Here is a 23,026-nt window from a genome sequence, read left to right on the forward strand (position 1 = left end):
TTCAAAGTGAACTGTCCAATAAGTGCCACTAAAATGTTAATGCTCTATCACATTTGAAAATAACGTAGCACCTACACACAAAAAAAAAATTTCATTACAAAAAAAAAAATCAGCCAGGGTCAATCTCCACTGCTCCGACCCGCAGCTGTTCAAAAGCCACTGAAAGATCAAGGGTCGCCATGCTGCTATTGTCAGATTAAGTTTCTAACAAAAGTGCATGCTGTAGATTCTGACACTTGTTTGTATTACCCAACTTCTTCATATCTCTCCCTCTTTAGATGTCTCCCTGCAGCCTCTAACTTTTTTCCACAAGAACACACTCAACTTTAAGTATTTTGACCCTACACACACTTCATTCCCCTCTCTTTTATCTGTCTCCCTCGCTTTCTTTCATGCTTGGGAATGTTGCCACTCTTCTCCAGTGTCAGGATGGAGCTATTTTTAGCAGGACAGCTGAATGTGAGGGGTCATAATGCTGGATAAATACAGTCCCAGTTGGTTGGTCGTGGTCTGAGCCAGGTCTTTTTTCTTCACCTCTCGCTTTCTCTCTCCCTCGCTTCAAGGGCCGCTCCATTTTGTCTGTTCTCCTTTCAGCAAGAGAGGTAAGAATATTATTTTAAAACACATCTAAACTCTGTCTTGAGAAGACATTGAGATTAAAGTCTATTACAGTTCTAATTAGCATAATTAAGAGAACAATAACAATAGGACACTGTGGCGGCGTTATCAGTTTATTATCAGTATAAACACATGTAAGAGGTGGAGGAAGCAAGAGTTATATTTATTTCCTTCCTGATTGCAAAACGTTTTCTTTGAAAACAGACAGAACCATTTTAGTAACACTTTATTTTGATGGTCTACATTCTACTAACTAAAAGCTGCTTTGCAACTACATGTCAACTAGCAGTCATTAAAGTATTAGGAGACTGTCTGCTTAATATCTGCTAATATCTGTAGCTTTGCAAGACCATCAACTTATTCCACTAACTTGAACCCTATCGGTCTTCCAACAGTCTACTGAAACTCTAGTTGAAGTTAGTTGACATGTATTTGCAAAGTTACTTATAGCAAGTAGAATGTCTAAAGTGTCATCATAACTGCAACAAAGCATCTAACCAGATCAACTATAATAAATGTTATCACGCACTAGTGCTAAATATTGCAAAAGGCTGACTACATATCTAAAGGCTTTTTATGTGTGACTTGGTGCAAGATCTACTTAACACTGGTTTAAAGCAATTAAACTATTGATTTTTCAAATATGTTTAGGAATACATCATTTTTTTAGTTGGAAAATATGTACAATTTGAATCTCCTAGCAATATGGTCAGTACCTATAATGAATGTTTTAGATCAAATATGATCCACGTTTAATGACAAAAATGGCAATATTCCTAATATATAAATTGAATATTGCCATATATATATATATATATATATATATATATATATATATATATATATACATACATCTAAATATGGGATTTTAATTTTAATATAGATTTTAAATAGACATAATTAGATTTTTAAATATATTTAATGTTATTCAGAGTTATTCAAAATAGTCTAAAGGTCAATGCAACTATACTGTAGGCTTTTAAATATGCAATTTAAGGTATTCTACAAAAGCCCAAAATAAACGCGTTAACTCATGCTATTCATTTTTTTTTTTTTTTTTAAAGATTAACGCAATTAACACAGCATTTTTTTTTCCCGTCATGCTTTGGTTGTGCTATAAGACACACAAAAAAAGAGCTTGAATCTGTACTGGCACACTGTCTGTGAATCTCCAGTCTGTGTGACAGACACACACAGGACTCATGCACGCAGAAAACCACTTCAGACAGCACGCCAGCCGTATTGAGTTCTCTTTCACGCTTGAACGGACAAAAATGCACAAAAGTATGCCAAAATGCCCGCTTTATCGAGTATTCTCTTAAATTTGTTAAATAAAGTCTCAAATGACTGTTAAGAGTTGTGAGGACATCGGAAGTGTGTCAGATCCATGTCATGTGCTTCAGTTCGTAATGTGACAGAAGCCTAATAAACCTGCAGCTGTGATGTCTGCCATTAATGTTAATCAAACAACGAAAGACAAAGAAAATTTCACTCACTGCTCTTGACTGAATAACTTTTGTAGATTTAATAAAGATTAATCCATATTTAAATTACCATTTATCCAGTTAAGTCTATAAGTGTTTGATAACTTTATTTTTTTTATATATATTTCCTTTCTGTTAGATCAAATATGTAAAATATACTGTATTTACGTTGTTTTTATAAATACAGTTGAAACATGTTGTTTCTACATTAATTTGTAGATTAACTGTGAAATTATTACAATTTAAAAATATATTAAAAACTTTAATGATAGGTGTGATTACTTAATTAGAGAACTAATAGCGATTAATTACAGAACATTTTACAATTGATTCGTTATTTTCTTTAATCGATTGACAGCACTAGTAGGAATAGATTTAATTTAATATGCAATATCATTTTACATTGTGTTATATTAACCATTTAAAAATAGAATAACATATAATCGATATCAATGTTTGGGTCTCTGATGGTTACTTGCAAATAATCAATTACTCAATTGGTTGCATGCAGTATTCTTTGTTTGTTTGTTTGTTTGTTTTTTGTTTGTTTGTTTGTTTGTTTGTTTGTTTGTTTGTTTTGGTAATCTGGTTTTAATGAACTCCAGTCTCAAATAAAACAAAAGACAACAAATTGTGTTATATACTTTTTTTTTTAATCTTATTTTATGCAATCACCCTCATGCAAGAGTAGCTGGTCAGCACCAGTTCAGCTGGTAGTTTGCTAGTTTATATATAGCCTGACTATGAACTGTTAGGCAGTAGTGTCAAAAAGGGCAGAGATATGATGGAGGGGGTGACAGGAAAAGAGCGTGTCTCACATACTTCACATAACGGTCGACAAAGAGAGTAGGCCTCCTCAAGCAAGGCTTTACACTTATATAACACTCCTTGAGGGAGACAGAAAGAGAACGCAAGTGACAGTCTTTGCATGTGAGGAAAGAAAAGGAAGATGGAGTAGAGCATATTGTCACAGTAAACTTCCCTGTACATCAAAAAAGAAAAGCAGAAGTCTTATAAAAGAAATAACGGAAAGCAACTCTGACAATAGCATAGATTATTTTAAATATGTGTGACAAAAAAAATCCCCTGTATTTAGTTTGAAATAAAGTTCAACTTCCTCATCACAACATCCCTATGAGTCATTAGTACCCAGCCAACATGTCCATGTCCATGGGCCACACATGGGTTTTATCTAGGCTACGTCATCTGGGCACGGGGTCAGAGTGGGCACTTTAATGGGCTGAATGTGGAGCTTGGTTAAAGTTTGTGAAGTTTGTTTAACTTTAACTTTTTACTTCTGGTGACTGTATTTAGGCTTCAAACATGTGTGCATTTGTGCAGATTATCCTGATGAACAAATGTAATAATCATAAACTTTTATTTGTCATGGAGTTTATTTTCTGTGATAACCCAAAAGCCAATGGAAAAATCTGTTCGTTTTTTGTCGCTAACTTCAAGGTTGGCCTACAAAAATACATCATGACTCATGAGGTCTATAAATAGGCTATTTTTCTAGCCCAACATTGACTCTAATAAAGTGAATCTTGTGTGAAATTATCTGTTTGAACAACCATTGGCAGATGTTCATGAAACCTGTTTGAAAACAACCATCCATTTGATAACGCAGAAATTAGTATTTTACTTTTAAAGTTCCACAACATTACCGACTTGATTCCATCTGTGTAGTACAGTCCTAACACAGCACTTTTTATTTGGCTATGAACTTTGTATCTGATTTCACCTTCCCCCTTTCAGTAAAGATGCCTCACGCGTATCCATTCCTGAGCCCTGATCAGAAGAAAGAGCTGAGCGATATTGCTCAGAGGATCGTTGCTCCAGGCAAGGGAATTCTTGCAGCTGATGAGTCCACAGGTACACTTTAGACTCAATATGATTCCAAAATGATAGTTTACCCAAATGAGGAATTCTTACTATATTTCGCGGCTTTCTTTTTCTAGGCAGCGTTGCAAAGCGCTTCCAGAGCATCAACGCTGAGAACACTGAGGAGAACAGAAGGTTGTACCGTCAATTGCTCTTCACTGCTGACGACCGCATCAAGCCCTGCATCGGTGGAGTCATCCTTTTCCATGAGACTCTCTATCAGAAGACTGATGATGGCAAGCTTTTCTCAGAGTTGATTAAAGAGAGAGGAATGGTGGTAGGAATCAAAGTTGACAAGGGTGTTGTACCTCTGGCCGGCACCAACGGAGAGACAACCACACAGGGTAACCTCTTTTTTTAACTTTAATTTATTAATTTTATTCTCTCTCTTTGCTAATGTTCACACTTTATTATTAATGTCCATCTCAGGTCTGGATGGGCTGTATGAGCGTTGCGCGCAGTATAAAAAAGACGGTGCTGACTTTGCTAAATGGCGCTGTGTGTTGAAGATCACTCCCACTACTCCCTCCCGTCTTGCCATTATTGAGAATGCCAATGTGCTCGCCCGCTATGCCAGCATCTGCCAGATGGTAAGACACTTTACAACCACTTTTGCTTTGAACATCAAGTAGCGACACCACACAATTCATAGTTTTAAGTCCCATAACTAGAGCACAAAATATTCAAAGAGCTGCAGCACTGTCAATTTTCCTTCTGTTTCAATCCACCACTCAAAAGAGGAAAAACAAAGATATGTGAACAAACTGCAAGCACTGTTTTTCCATATACAGGGTTACCGCAGTATTTCCATTACTAAAAACAGCGGGACATCCTAAAACACTATTTGAAAAGCACTTAATGTGAATTTGATAATGATATTAAAAGATCAAATAAAATATACACCTTATTGATGAAACATATACATTACTATATACACGCAAGTAGATGAGCCCAATTGTGCTAAATGTGCTAAATTTTGTGTTAGGCATTTTTTTTCAATTGTTTTTTTATTGGAAAACAAACACTTAACATGAAAATGTATGTGTTGCTTTCATAATCTGGGTTTATCAGCTTGCATGTACAGAGTATGTTTTATTAATAAGGTGTATACTGAATTTGGTCCATTAAGCATTTTCTTTATAATGGTTTTCCAGACAACATAGTATCGGCCCAGATCCAGTTGCAGTAGGCCACTGGAATACAGTATTTGTGTATAAAAATAGCCCTTGTGTTTCATTGTTCAGTTGTCTAGCTTTGTTCTATGTAACTGCTGTTGGTGAGTTTGTTTAGTTCATGTTTCACACCATATAAAATTAAAATTTATTTTATAGAAAACTATTATGAGAAGCCTTTATCTCATGTGAGTAATATAACATTCAGATGACTGCAAGCAGAAAAAAACAGATTTTAATTATCACCAAACTACTGAATGCACCTTTTGTTGATGTAAACAATCAATACAATACGGTCCTTTATTTATTTATTTTTCACAACTATATTTATTTGATTTTATCTCATTGCGATTGTAATAAAAAAAATCCCTTCTGTCTGTGAATCTTAAAAATTGCAAAATAAGTATTCACATGCACAAGGTATCTCACGATTTGCTGTTGTCTCTGCCAGCATGGTATTGTGCCCATTGTGGAGCCTGAGATCCTGCCTGATGGTGACCACGACTTGAAGAGATGCCAGTATGTGACAGAGAAGGTTCTGGCGGCAATGTACAAGGCTCTGTCAGACCACCACGTGTACCTGGAGGGAACCCTGCTAAAACCCAACATGGTGACCGCTGGTCACTCTTGCTCTCACAAGTACGCCCCTCAGGAAATTGCCATGGCAACCGTCACCGCCCTGCGTCGCACTGTTCCCCCTGCAGTTCCCGGTGAGTCGAACACCACCACAAACACACACTGATACAGCTCATCGTCTTATTAAAAGATACACTACGGACGCTATCATACACCCGGTGCAATGCAGCACCAGGTGCAACGCAAGTATTTTTTTTGCTAGTTTCAGCCTGACGCAGTTTTCATTTTCACTTCCTGCGCCACGTTGTTTAAATAGCAAATGCAATCGGGCCCATTTGTGCGCCCATGGGCTGCTGGTCTGAAAACGAGGCTTGTTCAGGCGCATTGTTGGCGCTGTTGCTATTTTGAGGCATCTGAAATAGACTGCGCCATTGATCAACTGAAACCTGGTCTAAAGTCAATGGCACAGTATTTTTTTGTTATTTAAAGAGCGCGTTAGTAGCTAGTGTGCGCCTATAGGCGGGTCCACAACGCGCTTACACTCTGCTTATTACACACACAGGGACGCGCAGCAGCACACAAACCAGCCAAATATTAAAAATAAAAGGATTACAATGTAAAAGATTAATATTGTGTACATAAAGATATGGTGGAATCCGGCTTATCCCGTACATGGTCTGCTCGCGCGCTTTAACCTCGCGCACGAGCAGATTCGTTTGCGCTCTGGAGACACATTCAGTTTTTACGTTTGCAAAATTTCGTCATGTAAATGGTGAATCCGCCATGGCACGAGCGCGACTGGCTTTTAAAGGGAATGGGGGATGAGACTCTGGTCGGTTTATTGCACGTTACACCCAAACACACCCATTACTCATTAAGAGAATATGAACAACCCTTTTAGACCATGCGCCGGGTGCGGCAACCATTTTTCCCGTCGTTAAACTGGCAAAAGAGCACACTTGCGCTGTGCGCTTTAGCCCTATATCTTAATTTATGTGTGTTACTCCCACAATGTAGGAATTCACCCTCATGTACTATACATTGAATGCAAATTGAATTAAATGTGACTATATTAGGGGTGTAAATTGGACATGTTCTGACACTGATTCTCTTAGCCAGCGATACGATATTTGCAGATACCTCAAAACATGCCACAATTCGATTACTAATTAATTCATTACTATCTGAAGTATCCATTTGTTGCAAAACAAAGAGGCACAACACAAACCTTTATTATCTTCTTCCCCGAAAGGCATCACCTTCCTGTCCGGAGGCCAGAGTGAGGAGGAGGCCTCAATCAATCTGAGCGCCATGAACCAGTGTCCCCTGAACAAACCCTGGGCCCTCACTTTCTCTTACGGCCGTGCCCTGCAAGCCTCCGCACTCAAAGCCTGGGGGGGCAAAAAGGAGAATGGCAAGGCCTGCCAGGAGGAATTTATCAAAAGAGCCTTAGTGCGTAAACAACCTTACAATTACACTTAACAGTTATTATCAGTGTTGCAGTTCCTCTTATTATAAATGGTTTGGGGTTTGTGCATGTTTAGGCTCCATAGCATAATGACAGTCCACTAATAGCAGCTGTCAAATATCCCCACCTACAGTTTGAACCACACTCTACATACACTCTACACACACTCTACACTGTCATGTCACAATACACAATACATGTCAGTATTAATCACCGTACACTCTAAAAAATGCAGAGTTGTTTTGTTGTTTGGTTCAAATATAGACAAACCCAACCGTTTGGTTTAAAAATCCCACTGTACATACATAGCTGTAAAGAGAGTGAGACAGGTCCTTTTCCCCATTCATTTTTCTCATAGGCATTTTAAGCCTTCTTGAGAGAGTGAAGACATGAACAAAACCAACCAGTTACGAGTTGAATCACAACATTACAAACTTTGATTAGAAGCAAAAACGAATGGAGTATGAAGCATTATAAATAAAAAGAACTATTGAGAAATATAAAGCTATTTATTTAAAGATGTTGATTATCTATAGATGCCCTACATTTCAAAAAGTTGATTCACTCGGATATTCTGTACGTCCCAATATGGAAGAAAATATTACCGCAACTTCCATTTAATGCATGGATTTAAGTAAATTGAGAGCATAGGGAGACTAACTTCATTAATTCTGAGTGCTTCATGGTTGTACATCGGCACTACAGTGTTCTTTTGCCATGATTTGTTGGCGATTTCGATTGGAGGAGATTTTGCAGAATCATGGGTAATGTAGTTTTTCATCAGGAATTCCACTGTTAAACACGATTATTTACATTTACATTTTACATTTACATTTATTCATTTAGCTGACGCTTTTATCCAAAGCGACTTACAATTGCTATATATATCTCAGAGATCGCACGCCTCTGGAGCAACTAGGGGTTAAGTTTCTTGCTCAGGGACACATCGAACACGGGTCTCTCACACCAAAGGCATGTGTCTTATCCACTGCCCCATCACCACCCCACTATTTACCTAATTAATTGAAAAAATGTGGTTTGATGGCTTCAACGAAAACATATATCAATTAACAACTTTGTAGGTCACAGTAGGTTGGTTTTTAAAGAGCCCCTATTATGTCTTTTCAGATATTACCTTAATTTATTGTGTAATATAGCTCTTTTTGAAGTTAAAAGCTCTGCAAAGTCTCAAAGATCAAAGTGCATGATAACTGGATTAACTGTCTCACAAAAGAAAGATAAACTGCCTGAAACCAATCGTCAGTAATTCCAGTCTTAATTTCTGCACAAACCTACATAATGGAATTGAAGTTCTGATATGTTTTTTTTTCCCGACACGCTGTAAGCATTAGAACAATCACAACTGACTGGGCCGTCTGACCAATCAGAGCAGAGTAGGCTCTCGGAAAGGAGGGGTTAAGAGAAACGTAATCCTTAATCGAACCGTTCCAGACACTGTGAGAAAAGAGGTGATGCTGCAATGTATAGTATGAGAAAATTAAAGGGTTTTTTGACCTTGGATGAATGTTAAGCTATTGTAGGAGACCTGCAAAACAAAATTAGGAGCCTTTAAAATAGCCTAATAGGGGCAGTTATAAGTTATTGTTAATAATCGAATCCCCTTTGGAAAAACTGAATGGGATTTTTACTTCTGGAACCTGACTGTTACACTCTATCAAACATCAAATATATTTAGATTGGCTGTTATTTAGTTGAGTCACATAGAATTTTGTGAACGATATGACATTATTTGCAAACATTTCTGACATGCAGCTCACTGTTCCTGTATTTTACTAAACTCATGTGTTGATTTCCTCTACAGAACAACAGTGCAGCTTCCATCGGTAAATACGTCCCCAAAGGAGACACCGGAGCTGCAGCGGGAGAGTCTCTGTTTGTGGCCAACCACGCTTATTAAATAAACACTTCCACTGGATCATCTGTCTGTTCTGTCACGTACACAGTGTGATCAATCATTTCTGTGGCACGCTGTTATACCTGTAGTCATTTTTACACTGTAATTTGACAATGATGTTAAAGATAATAAGTATCATTGTAACTGACTAAGCAGATAAAATCCTCCAGACCGCCCCCATTTAATGCTGTCATTCTTCTCTGTCCTGTTTCTGTTGCTGCAACCCTGGCAGATTTGCATCTGTTGTTTTCTTTTTCACTATATATTTTCTTTATTTGGCAAAAGAATAAAGAACCAACCTACCAACACATAGTGTTTGATTGCCTTCACAAGTTTGTAATCTCTACATCAGCTACTTTGAATGTTGCAATTTGTATTAGTTTATATATTAAATGTATTTTATTAAATATTTAATTAAGTTCTGTATTTGAGCTGTTTCAGATCACAGACTGACTAATTTAATGATTATAAACCTGCCCAGAACATAACAACGTATTCAGTAGTTTTACCTAGCTGGAGAAATCAGGTTATATCTAGACAGTTATGCTTCATCAAAACCTTGCTTTTCAGGTTGGTTGAATTCAGTTATAATCAGTCATCTTAAATCGTTTATTTCACTTCAACAAACCCATTGTAGATGTTACCACATGAAGTACATTTTCAAGCTGAACTGACTAAACTTTTTTTTTTTTCAGTTGTGGCAAAAATTTATTATCAAACCATCATCACTGCATAAGAGACACTCTGAAAACAAACTGTCTTTTAAAATAATTTATTCTTGCAAGAAGCACCCTGTCACCACACAAAAGTTACGGTGTAGAGTGAGTGACGCAACACCAGGAAGGACTGAGCAGGTTTTATAATATTTTCAAGGTTACATGCACTCTGTGTCTTTTTTGAGGCAGGTTGCCAAATAAGGAATACACTGTTGCATATGCTTCTCTTTGTCACTAACTGACACAGGACCATTGAATTTAGCTACATCCTGCCCCCCCTAGGGTCAATGGTCTCGCTCAGCTGTTCCTAGGGTGTTTCACTCGTTCACAATACACAAAAATACCCAGTCCGCTACAATTACTAGGTATCAATGAAAATCAAAATTTTCCACTACAGACAACAGATAGGAAAACGTATGTCCAATGTATGTGAAAAACCTAGAAAATTTTGTTCCAGAAACTTTGTAATTTTTTAGAATTTTATGCCTTTTTTCCCAAGTCATTCAGAATTTCACTGTGTATTTTCTCCGTCACACATTCATTTTCCCCTTAATTTGTTAGTTCAGAGCTGCATGCATGTCTGAGTCAGTTGTAAGTGACTAATGCATGTGTGAGGAAGTTTGAGATGAGTGCAGTGAAGAGAATGATAAAACTAGAGTAGAGTGAGAAGTGAAGTGTGGCTGAGCATGTGAAGCTGCCATCTGTGCCGTTGGATGTAAAGGCCACAAAGTCAATGGTGGCTCCCTCCACATTGTCTGTGACCCAAGTGTTGAACTCGGAGACACGTGAAAATACCTCTGGAAAATCTTTTATGGCACAGCCCAGGCTCGTCCCAAAACTTGTTATCCCAGCCTGGACCCACACAGAACCCTGTTTGCACTGTATCGGACCTCCAGAATCTCCCTGCAGAGGGAAGCAGAGAGCAGACAGAGAATCAACACCAGTTAACATGCAACAGCAGGGTTGTTTAAAGTCACAATGAAATCTGTCTTTTTTATTAAATATAGCAGTAGTTATTATAAATTAATTTTCCATGCACATCATGCACATAATTCTGTGTACAACATCCCTTGTCTAGTCGTTAGTCTTGTGTATTTAAGTCCTCATGTTTGCCCTGTCTCCGTCTAGTATTGATTGTTGTAACCACTGTCTGGGAGCCCTGTCCATGTTCCTGTTTTAGTATCAAGTTTTTATGCCTTGCCATGCCTTTGTTTTATGTTTAATCACGTTTTGGAAAAAAAGCTGCATTTTGGTTTTCTTCAAATTGCCTCCAGTGGATTTGTTACAGTTTTGGTCTGTTCCTAACAATCATATGGCTTCAGAACACTTTTAATTTACTACATAACTTTACAACTTGTAATGAATGTAGTATGGACTTCTTTAAGATTCTTATGGTGTTTCTCTCATTTTGGAGCTTGACAGCCCCAGTCCTTGATTACCATTTTAAAAAATATATGAATATATTAAAAGAGAGTCCACAATATTCTTAGAAAATTTAATGACAGAATTGTCCTTTTTTGTTTGACTCACCTGACAGGTTCCTTTGCTTGTTCTCCCAGCACAAATCATCTGTGGTGTGATTGTAATACCACCGACATTCTTATACTGGCAGCTGCATTGTGAGTTTCCCACGACTGGGATTTCCACCTCCTGCAGTGTCTGAGGAAATGGCAAAGCCTCTGTCATACACGGAGACAGTGTTTGTGTGTGAATTACATGTTTACCCATGCTGAAAAAACGTCTCAGGTTACGTATGTAACCCTGGTTCCCTGAGAGGGAACGAGACGCTGCGTTGAGACGCGGTGGGAACGCTCTGCGTGATTGCGTCGTGAAGCACGTGTATAATCAGTCCAATGGAAGAACGAGACGTCATAGGCGGTGACGTCATAGACCAGGAAGCTATAAAGCACACCAGAAATCAGACCGCGACAGCTTCTGAAAAGGCCTGAAGCAAGTCGATCAGGGCATGCAGGAAGTATGGCAGGAGAACGCAGCGTCTCGTTCCCTCTCAGGGAACCAGGGTTACATACGTAACCTGAGACGTTCCCTTTCAAGGGAACTCGAGCTGCGTTGAGACGCGGTGGGAACCCCATGTCCACTACGCCATAATGAGAAATGCCCGTTCTGTGTGGAGTCCTTGCGCACACTAAGAAACAAGCAGCCTAGCCCCGGGAGTGGAGAGGTCTAGGTTGTAGAATCTGACAAATGTATGCGTCGAGGACCAGCCTGCCGCATTACAAACGTCCTGAAGGGAAACCCCTGAAATTAAAGCCTCAGAGGCAGCCATACTCCTAGTAGAATGGGCGCGGACAGCCATAGGTGAGAGCTGTCCGGCCGCTTCATAAGCAAGTGAGATAGCCTCAACTACCCACTTGCTCATTACCTGTCTAGATGCAGGGCAACCTTTCTTGGTTGAACCGAAGCAGACAAATAACTGCTCTGATCTACGCCACAGGGCAGCTCTGTGAACGTAGGCATCCAAAGCCCTAACGCGACATAACAGATTGAGACCTTCCTGATCTGGGGTAACGAAAGGTGGAGGGCAAAAAGCCTGCAGCACAATAGGGCCCGCCACATTAGTGGGGACCTTAGGAATGTAACCCGGCCTAGGGTGTAAAAATGCTTTCACCATACCAGGTGCAAATTCCAAACATGAAGGAGCCACCGACAGGGCTTGCAGATCTCCAATTCTCTTGATAGAAGAAATAGGGAGAAGAAATAGAGTTTTTAGTGTAAGGAACTTCTCTGAAACCTCTTCAATAGGCTCGAAGGGAGCCAGGGCCAGACCCTCAAGTACAATGGCCAAATCCCAAGCCGGCGTTCTAGAGTGCAATGCAGGCCTCAGCCTCAGTGTACCACGGAGAAAACGAGTAATAAGAGGATCTCTCCCAAGAGAAGAAGCCCCCAAAGGAGAGCGATAAGCAGATATAGCCGCTACGTACACCTTTAAGGTGGAGGGAGATAATCCAGCAGAGAAACGGTCTTGTAGGAAATCGAGAACTGTACCAACCGGGCAGTTAGCAGGATTTAAAAAACGTTCTCCACACCATGTAGAGAACAATTTCCATTTCAATGAATATAGTTTTCTCGTGGAAGGAGCTCTGGATTGAAGGATGGTCTCAACGACCTCAGTCGAGAGACCGGATTCTAAGAGCTGGGCCCCCTCAGAGGCCAAGCCCACAGTTTCCACAACTCCGGGCGAGGGTGAAATATCGTGCCCCCTGCTTGAGATAACAAGTCCCCCCTGACAGGAATCTCCATGGGAGAGCCGTGCAGAAGGGACACTAGGTCCGAGAACCACACTCGGGTCGGCCAGTGCGGGGCTACTAATAATGGATGAGCCCCCTCCCGGCGAACCCTCTCCAGAACTCCCGGAAGCAATGATATCGGGGGGAATGCGTACAGGTGCAGCCTCGGCCACTCCTGTACCATAGCGTCCAGTCCGAGAGGAGCTGGATATGTGAGGGAGAACCAAAGCGGACAATGGGTTGTATCGTAAGATGCGAAAAGATCTATCTGAGCTTGACCATAGTTCTCCCATAGGAGCTCCACCACCTCGGGGTGAAGTCTCCTCTCCCCGGGCCTCAGCCCCTGTCTTGACAGGATATCTGCTCCCACATTCAAATACCCTGGAATATAAACTGCCCTGAGTGACAGTAATTTCCCCTGGGCCCATAGGAAGATCTGATGAGCCAGTTTGCATAATAATAGGGACCTCAGACCCCCCTGATGGTTGATGTAAGAGACCACCGATGTGTTGTCTGTGCGGACGAGCACATGATGGCCTCTCAGGTCTGGCAGGAAGTATTTGAGAGCCTGAAATACCGCCATCATCTCTAGTCGGTTTATATGCCACGAAAGCTGATGGTCCTGCCAGACACCTGTCGCCGAGCGGCCACTCATGACCTCCCCCCAGCCAGTGAGGGAAGCATCCGTCGATAGCGTTACGCGTCGACAAGAAGCCCCCAATACTGGGCCTTGGGCGAGGAACCAAGGTTTCTTCCACATGACCAAGGCACGTAGGCATAGCCGCGTGACCTTGATCGTGCGAAACGGATTTCCCCTCGGAGAAAACCCCTTGGTCCTGAGCCACCACTGCAGGGGTCTCATGTGCAGAAGGCCAAAAGTAATTACGTTGGACGCAGCTGCCATGAGACCCACCAGTCTCTGGAACTGTTTCACAGTGAGTGACTGGCCTAGTTTTACCATATTTACGGCTGTGAGAATCGCAGAAATACGAGCTGGAGACAATCGTGCTTGCATAGTTGTCGAATCCCACATCACCCCTAAAAAAGTGGTCCTCTGGGCTGGGAGGAGCACACTCTTCTTGGTGTTTAGCCGCAACCCCAACCTCTTTAAGTGAGACAGAAGGACATCTCGATGCCGAACTGCCAACTGCTCGGAACGAGCCAGGATCAACCAGTCGTCGATATAGTTTAATACGCGAATGCCCTGGAGTCTCAGAGGAGCCAGCGCTGCATCCACGCATTTCGTAAAGGTGCGGGGTGATAAACCTAGGCCGAATGGAAGGACCCGATATTGGTATGCTTCGCCCCCGAAAGCAAACCTCAGGAACTTCCTGTGATGAGGATGAATGGATACATGAAAGTAAGCGTCCTTCAAGTCTATTGTGACAAACCAGTCCTCGGACTGAATCTGTGATACAATCTGTTTGAGTGTAAGCATCTAGAACTTGTCTAGAAGTTTCTGAACTCTGCTGTTTAACTGACGCAGATCTAGAATAGGACGCAACCCCCCCATCCTTCTTGGGAACAATGAAGTAACGGCTGTAAAACCCTGACTCTCTGCTGGGAGGAGAAACCCTTTCTATAGCCCCTTTTTGCAGAAGCGTCAGTACTTCTAGTTCCATGACCCGAGCCTGCCTTGGGTCCACCACTGTGGGAAGGACCCCTTGAAATCTGGGCGGACGAGAAGCGAACTGAATTCTGTAACCCTTTTCTATTATATGCAGGACCCACTGAGAAATATTTGGCAGTAGTTTCCACGCTGCCAGAAATTCTACTAAGGGGACCAGTCTCTCGAGACTGGCCTCGGGATTCGGTTGTACGGACATTTCGGTGCCCTGAAGCGGCGAACCGGCAGGGAACAACCGAACTGACCGTTCTACGACCCTCCTCGGAGAATCGTATGGGGACGCTGACACCTCGGCGCCCTGAAGCGGCGAACCGGCAGGGAACAACCGATGTGGCAGCGCTGCAACTCTCCTCAGAGAATCGCCCCCCAGAGGGTGCCGAGGATGAACGATTTCTCGAAATCGTCCCTCCTCGGAGGGGACCACCCTCAGAAGCCTGACGCCTTGGGCGTCAGGACTTCTTCTTAGCCCAAGCCTTCTTAGAGATGACAGTCCTCAGATCTTGCCTACCCCTAGCTGGCCTGGACTGCGACCGCCACCCAGATTCCCCAGATTGTGGAGGAGCCCGAGTGGCGACGCTCTGTTTTTGATGCACTCTGTGCTGTGAGGAGCTTGTACTCGGATGAGACTGCTCGGATTTAATAATCATTTTTCACCCAGCAGTCTCGGGGATGTTGAAACGTCGAGGAAGAAACCTCTGGAACGCAGCCGATTTTTTTTTCGTTTCTTGAAACCTATCGACGACACAGTTGATAGCGCCGCCGAACAAACTTGAAGGTGACAGTGGCGTGTCCAGAAGAACAGACCTATCTTTATCCTTTATATCAGACAGATATAACCAAAGATGCCGCTCCGGGGCTGCCATAGAACGGCCCACTGATTTGGCCGTCTCCTTGGTGGCCCGGAGAGACAGGTCTGTTGCGCGACGCAATTCTCGAATTGCGTCAGCGCTGACTTCCTCACGTTCATCGATATCCTTCAGCAGATCAGCCTGGTATGCCTGCAGTATAGACATAGTGTGCAGACATGACGCAGCCTGACCTGCTGCCGAATAAGCTTTACCCACCAGCGAAGATGTAGATTTTAATGGCTTGGTGGGTAACGTCGGGGTTTTTAATGATGACGATGACTTGGGAGAGAGATAGCTCGCGAGCGTCTCTTCAGCCCGAGGCACCTTAACATAACCATAATCAGATGCACCCAGAACATTACTGTAACAGGAAGTTTGTGGGTTAAATACTCTGAATGACGCCGGTTTATTCCACGATCTCGAAACCTCATTGTGGAGATCGGGAAAAAACGGGAGTCCCCGACGTGGAGGCTGTGTTTTAGATGGTAAAAATCTTTCATCTAATAAACTTTTTCTAGTAACACTCAGAGAATCATCGGCTGGCCATTCAATATTTAATCTAGCTACAGCACGAGATAAAACCTCCATAAGCTCCTCATCATAATTGGAGGCATGAGCTGGCGAAAACTCAACACCCCCCCCCCCGACGACATCCAGATCCTCAGAACTGGATAGCCGCAACAATGGTGCCCCAACCTGGGAAGGAGAAGCCGCAGCGCAGGCTCCTTCCTGGGCAGAGGCACCGGATCCAGCAGGTAAGGGTTGAGAAAGGGCTGGGCCCGTCTCAAGCCCCGCTACTAGATCCATATTGTCACAATGTTGGATTTGTGTTCCCCAGATGTCCACTAGATGTCCTCCTTCCCCACGGTGTCATCCACTTTATGAACTGCATTTCCCACAATCCTTGTCTGTACCCATCACTGCATCATTGCTCTCAGCTGTTCCCCATCATCATTGCACTCAGCTGTTCCCCATTATCATTGTTAGTTCTGTGTTATATATACCCTGCCTGTTTAGTGTTTGTTACGGAGTCCTTGTTATGTCTGACACTTCCTGGTCTGTTCCTGATTGTTCTTTGTGTTTTGTTATTTTTGTATTTGGATTGTTTAATGGGTAATCCGTAAAGCGTAAATCCAGTCCAGGCAAAGGTCAAATACCGTGTAAACAATCCAAATACAAAAATAACAAAACACAAAGAACAATCAGGAACAGACCAGGAAGTGTCAGACATAACAAGGACTCCGTAACAAACACTAAACAGGCAGGGTATATATAACACAGAACTAACAATGATAATGGGGAACAGCTGAGTGCAATGATGATGGGGAACAGCTGAGAGCAATGATGCAGTGATGGGCACAGACAAGGATTGTGGGAAATGCAGTTCATAAAGTGGATGACACCGTGGGGAAGGAGGACATCTAGTGGACATCTGGGGAACACAAACCCAACATTGTGACACATATGCGAACCCCAAGATGAAAGCCTTTGCTATGCCTCGACAGCAGCAGGACCCGCACCTCGGGGAGCGCGAACCGAACCGTCCTCCTCAAAGAAAGCCCGGCGAGAGCGGAGCGTCCTCACGGACAGCTTCTCGCAATGCTCACAGTCAGCTCCCTCGAGAACTGACTGGGCATGCTTCACTCCCAGACAAGCAACACAAAGCTGATGTGTGTCCCCACCCGTGATGAAACGAGGGCAAGGGACAACACAACGCTTGAATTCTTGTTTCGCCATAATATATATATATATATATATATATAGATAGATAATGTGCTTGTGACAGACAACAATAAATAGACAAGAACAGTATACAGAGAGCGCTTGCTGAAGGCAACAGAAGCTGTCGCGGTCTGATTTCTGGTGTGCTTTATAGCTTCCTGGTCTATGACGTCACCGCCTATGACGTCTCGTTCTTCCATTGGACTGATTATACAATTGCTTCACGACGCAATCACGCAGAGCGTTCCCACCGCGTCTCAACGCAGCTCGAGTTCCCTTGAAAGGGAAACCTGAATATCCAGCCTAAGCTTGTTGGCTGTACATCATTACATCCTGTTAATTGTCTATTTTTTTTGTGGGTACTCACAATAAAAACAAAGTGTTGTGCTTTTCGTCAAATAAAGAAAAATAAACATGATGCGCGTTTTACCTTCTCTCGTCAGTGAGGTCCATTCTGAAACGCGTCCGAAAAATGAACTGTAACTCTGTCAATACTTGTCACAGAGATACGAGAGATTTATCTTTATGAAGCTGAAATTCTCTTCTTTTAAATGAAGTAATTTATATAAAAAAACAAATATTCTCAGTTTATGTAATCTGTATGAAAAGAGAGAGATGTCAGTATTTTTCTTTCCAGCTCATTATACCTCATTACGCGTTACGTGTCACACAGACACGCAATTCATATGTAAACAGTCTTTTTGCGGTTTATAGACTCTATTCAATATCGTGATTAGAACAAAGCACTTAAGAATAAATGATTTTCAGATCATTTTGAAGCAAAAACTCTAGGCAACAATGCCCATTAGTCAAAAGTCTTGTAGACACATATTTAGTATGTGTTTTGTGGCCTTATTTCAGACACTTTGAGTTTTAGTTTTTTCAATAACCATGCATAAACAATATTCTCTCAAAAATACAAACATGTACATACATTTTGCTCAGATATTACGGTAGCCCCGTTTGTGCTATATAGAGTGAATTTACACCTTTGCCATTAACATGTTTATAAATAACTGAAAAAAGCACAAATGTCAGAGCACCTCAGAACACCTCCAGGACCCAGAAAACCCCTCAGACCCCTTTGATTTTGCCATCAACTCTTTTGCGCTTCACACCGCTCGTTCCGCTAATCCATTAGATTGCGGATATTCTGGGCTGGTTGTAACATGTATGAAATCCCAGGAACTTGCAACGTTTTTAAATTGTTGACTGGAAAATTGTGTCCCGTTGTCTGTGATCACTTTTTGGGTACAGCCATACTGAAAAGTGTCTCTATAATTTTGTAATCACAGTGTCGATGTCAGACTGCGAAGAATATCTGTCTCGAACCAACTTGAATATGAGTCCACCAGAAAAAGATAATGTTGGCCGTTCCATTCAAATAGATCAGTTCCAACAATTGACCAGGGAAGTTCTGGAGTATAATGTAGTAACAGTTGTTCCTTTTGTTGGTGCTGTTTCATACCATTGCAGACAGAACATGAAGCACATTCCTTTTCAATGTCCTTGTTCATTGAAGGCCAAAACACCACACCCCGTGCTCTGCGTTTTGTTGATTCTACTCTGGGATGCCCTCTATGAAGAATAGTGATGTATTCTTTCTGCAGTGATTTGGGGATCACAGCTTTTGGGCCTTTCATCACGACCCCATCCTTCACTGTCAGCTCATCTCGGTATGGAAAGTACTGGTGGAGTTCAAGTGAAAGTTTTGTCTGTCGGTCTGGCCAGCCCTGTTGTATTGTCCTGGAAAGCTGTTGCAAAGTTGGATCTATGGCTGTGTGCTCTTCCAACTCGATGAACCTTGATGGCGAGATGTACTCAACAAACATTACTTCAAAATCGGCCTTCTCACTGCTTAACACCTCTGTGTTTTTCATGGGGGCACGTGAAAGAGTGTCGGCCAGAAACATATTTTTTCCTCTTTTACAGCTTATCACGAAGTCATACTTCTGGGGCCTCAACATCATGCGTTGTAATCGTCCTGGAGCCATGTGCAGTGGCTTGTTGAGTATTGTCACTAATAGCTGATGGTCTGTTTCAATGTAGATTTTCTTCCTGTATATGTAGTCGTGAAACTTACCACATGCAAACACCACTGCAAGAAGCTCCTTCTCGATTTTAGTATATTGTCTCTCGGTTTGTGTGAGGGTACGTGAAGCATATGCTATCGGAGCATTTTGTTGAAGGCATGCCGCACCAAGTCCATACTGTGAAGCGTCACATGTCAGTGTAACCGGTTTTTGGACGTTATAATATCTCAGTGTTGGTGGGCTTGTGATGACCTCTTTTAGCTTGTTGAATGCATCTTGATGTTGTTTAAGCCAGCACCATTCAATATCTTTGTGAGTCAGCTCTCGTAAGGGTGCTGAGAGGTCCCTGAAACCTGGAATGAATTTTCCAAGATAGTTAACCATCCCTAGAAAGCGTTGTAGAGCTGTGACTCTCTGGGACTTCCATCTCTGTGATGGCTTTGATCTTTGAAGGGTCTGGTTTCAATCCATCACTTGTGAACACATGTCCTACATAGCATACTTCTGACAGACGAAACTTACATTTGAGAGGGTTAAGTTTAAGGTTGAACTTTTGTACAAGATCCAGCTATTTTTTATGATTTTCGTCATGTTCTTCCACATCCTTTCCTCCCACAAGGATGTCATCCACTATTATAGCACATGGATAACCTGAAAATATTTGTTCCATGGTCCTTTGGAACACCTCACTTGCTGTGCTGATTCCGAATGGCATGCATAGAAATCGGCATCTCCCAAATGGGGAGTTGAACGTTGTCAGCATTGATGATTTTTCATCAAGAGAATTTTGCCAGAAGGGACTTTTTGCATTCAAGATGGAAAAAACAGAGGAATTCGGCATTTTAGATGCGACCTCTTCTACAGTACGCATGGGGTTGTGCGGACGTAGGACTGCCTTATTAAGGTCTTTTGGCTCAATGTATAGTCTTATCTCCTCTGAATTCTTTTTGTGGGTTGCCACCATTGATGATACCCATTCGGTGGGCTGCGAGACTGGGGTAAGAACACCCATATTGAACATTCTTCGTTATTCTGCTTCGACCCTGCCCTGCATGGCTGCTGGGATCTTGCGTTCAGGTTTTACAACTGGGTGCACTGCTGGGTTCAGTCTCATTGAATATGTTACTGGAGGTTTACGAATCTCATCCTTGAAAAGGTCTGAATATTCTGAATGAATTTTGTTTGCAAAGCTTGAAACTTCATCTGCTGTCCCATTTCTTTGTTGAACGAGACAGGTTTCATTTGTAAGCAGTCTGGCAGACTTATCAATGGTTGCACGTTTCTTTTTATCACGTAGTACAAGAGGTTATATGGCCTTTGTGATGAGTGGCAGGTGAAAGTAGCAAAGCCTGCTGTGGATATCTCCTCACCTCCATAGGCTATTAGCTTGGTCTGCTTTTTTTTTTTTCATGAACAAAGTCTCAGAAATGACATTACATTTGGCCCCTGTGTCTACTTTAAGATCAACTGAATGTCCGTGATGTACACAGTGCAAATTAGCTCAGTCTTTTGAGGGGTTTTCTTTTCCACTGTTCGTACAGCAGCCTTTTCAAGTGAAAACTCCATCCACATAGTAGGATTCATCTGCATTTATCTGTAGAAGTTTCTGTTGGTTTGAGCTGGTCTACAGCTCTTCCCCGTCTATTTGGCATGTGCTTTGGTGTAGTTTAACAGCACTTTTGGAAATGATTCTATTTTTTACATTTGTGGCACTGCTGACCATAAGCTAAGCATTTTTCCTTTTTTGCTTCATGCTTGCCTCCACAACTATTACACACAATTTACTATGATCTGAGAGGTTGTGCGATCAGAGTTGGATCTTTGTTTAAATCCTTGTGTAATTTTAGTCTTCGTAACACGGCTGGTGCATACACAAACGCGCGCTCCCGCTCGATGGCTTCTGAGCCGGCCAAATTAAGGAGAATAAATGCCTGCGACTTGGCATCTTTGTCTGAGTGAGCAGCTGCTATAAATATATTGTATTCTTGCTCGAATACGCGCCAGTTCTCACTAATGTTATCATCAAACACTAGCCGTTCAGGTCTTCGTAGGCCTTCTGCCATTCTGACGATATCAAGTCTTTTTGAAACTTAACATTCTTCAAAGGCGTTCTCTTTTCCACTAACCATCTTTTGACACCATGTGTAATGATGGACATGTAACTCAGTTTGGTATAACGTTGATTCTTTACTGGAGAACTGGAAACCCTAATCACATGTAGTTTTAGACCAACTATCACTGACTGTATATGTTCCACGTTCTAACTACGGATTCCCCAAAAGTACAATTGCGATTCTGATATAACTAAGAACATATAATCAATGTTCTACAGCTGCTCATGTGTTCTTCTAGCTTTAACACCGTGTCCTAACTACATGCAACGCGACGAGCTATAAAAGGTATCTTTTCCATGTTAATCAGAGTTTTAAACAGAGTAAAACACGCAACGATTCTATTTTAGAAAAGGTTTCTGTTTTTCTGCGACGTTGCGCTGGAACGACAAACACTGCAGCTGTGTCCCAATGTGAAGGTTGCATCCTTCGAAGGACGCACCATATAGCCTTCGTAGGATTTCTTAATTGCGCAACCAGGTGTTACTGATTACCGCTCCTGGCGCCAAGCAACAGTTCGAGAGTACAGCTGCCATCCAGAAAATTCATTTGATATAATTGAGTAAACAGCTATGGAGCCAAAATTGGCTATTGTCATTTTTATGTTTTATATTTTACTGGAGGACATGGTGAGGATGTTTCACCCCCGGCACCGCCGGGTCATGTATTTTTGGCTTAGCCAAGGCCATGGCCATGGCCAGAACTGGTTTGCTGGTTTGGTTGCTGCCAATTCAGAGGCTGCATCCTGACTCCTGAATTGCCGGATTACACTTTAAACTGTTCAAGTACTGGGTGTTAACTTGCGTAAATAATGTAATAAAATATGAAAAGAACAGAAAACATACATAGGCATCAGTGATGCGCGGGTTGATCCAAAATGAGCGGGTGCCTCGGTGGATAGGCCGTTTTGCGCTGCGTTCCAGTCCAAAATTGACATGCCCTTCACTCGCTAACTTCCCTCCGTCTCGTTCACTCGGATGTGCGTCATTGCTTACGTTGCACGAGTGCCCACTACTGGCGGAAACTGAACTGGAACGTCCTAAGCGCTTGATCACTTGGAATCAGCTATAGAGTTGATTTATTATTTCCAAATTTTTTTCCCTTTAAGAATTTGTTTAATGCAGCATCCAAATGTATGTAGACGTGTTTGGGTTGTTTTATATTAAAAAAAATTCTAATTAATATTTACTGTAATAGAGCTGTGGTGATTAGACGATATCTGCGGTGACGTCATAATCTTGTTGCATTGTGGTATATGAAGCTGCTTGAAGTGTACATATGAAGTAGACTCACTCCCTCGGTCAAAATCGATGGAGCGAGAGTCTGTCCATATAAACTTCCCTCGTCCACTTCAAGAAGTGGAACGCATTTCAAAATGGCAGCAGGGATTCCCCCGAGGGGAAGTGCTTAGGGAAGTTCGCAAGTGCGTGTTTAAAAGTGGACTGGAACGCAGCCCATAGAAACTTCCCTTGTCCACTTCACGAAGTGGAACGCACTTCAAAATGGCGGCAGGGATTCCCCCGAGGGGAAGTGCTTAGGGAAGTTCGCAAGTGCGTGTCTAAAAGTGGACTGGAACGCAGCCAAGGATCCATTTATGTATCCTTTCT

At 42.0% G+C, this 23,026-nt stretch overlaps 2 protein-coding genes across 2 annotated transcripts in view; one reads left to right on the forward strand and one right to left on the reverse strand.

The window, feature by feature from the left end:
* Positions 1-247: 247 nt before the first annotated feature.
* On the forward strand, positions 248-9,422 carry aldoab (aldolase a, fructose-bisphosphate, b). The gene is made up of 7 exons (XM_077224665.1): positions 248-602; positions 3,858-3,974; positions 4,061-4,327; positions 4,413-4,573; positions 5,607-5,865; positions 6,984-7,183; positions 9,022-9,422. The coding sequence occupies exons 2-7, from the start codon at positions 3,863-3,865 to the stop codon at positions 9,115-9,117; spliced, it is 1,095 nt and encodes a 364-aa protein (XP_077080780.1). The 5' UTR covers positions 248-602; positions 3,858-3,862; the 3' UTR covers positions 9,118-9,422.
* A 454-nt stretch (positions 9,423-9,876) lies between these two features.
* The window catches only part of LOC143733111 (chymotrypsin-like protease CTRL-1), a 63,940-nt gene continuing 50,790 nt past the window's right edge, over positions 9,877-23,026 (reverse strand). Inside the window, exons 5-6 of the mRNA XM_077224679.1 lie at positions 11,361-11,509; positions 9,877-10,733 (exon numbers count right to left, since the gene is read on the reverse strand). Coding sequence (XP_077080794.1) covers positions 10,416-10,733; positions 11,361-11,509 — 467 coding nt within the window. The 3' untranslated portion in view covers positions 9,877-10,415. The remainder of the gene's footprint in view (positions 10,734-11,360; positions 11,510-23,026) is intronic.

The sequence above is a fragment of the Siphateles boraxobius genome, unplaced genomic scaffold, assembly GCF_051911475.1.
Source record: "Siphateles boraxobius isolate OS27281-9 unplaced genomic scaffold, OSU_SipBor_1 90, whole genome shotgun sequence".
NCBI lineage: Eukaryota > Metazoa > Chordata > Actinopteri > Cypriniformes > Leuciscidae > Siphateles > Siphateles boraxobius.

Excerpts from the sequence above, each read along its gene's own strand:
- aldoab (XM_077224665.1), top strand. The coding sequence starts at position 3,863 with ATGCCTCACGCGTATCCATTCCTGAGCCCTGATCAGAAGAAAGAGCTG. Across the intron at positions 4,328-4,412 it reads CGGAGAGACAACCACACAGG|GTCTGGATGGGCTGTATGAG; the intron begins GTAACCTCTTTT and ends TGTCCATCTCAG. Across the intron at positions 4,574-5,606 it reads ATGCCAGCATCTGCCAGATG|CATGGTATTGTGCCCATTGT; the intron begins GTAAGACACTTT and ends TGTCTCTGCCAG.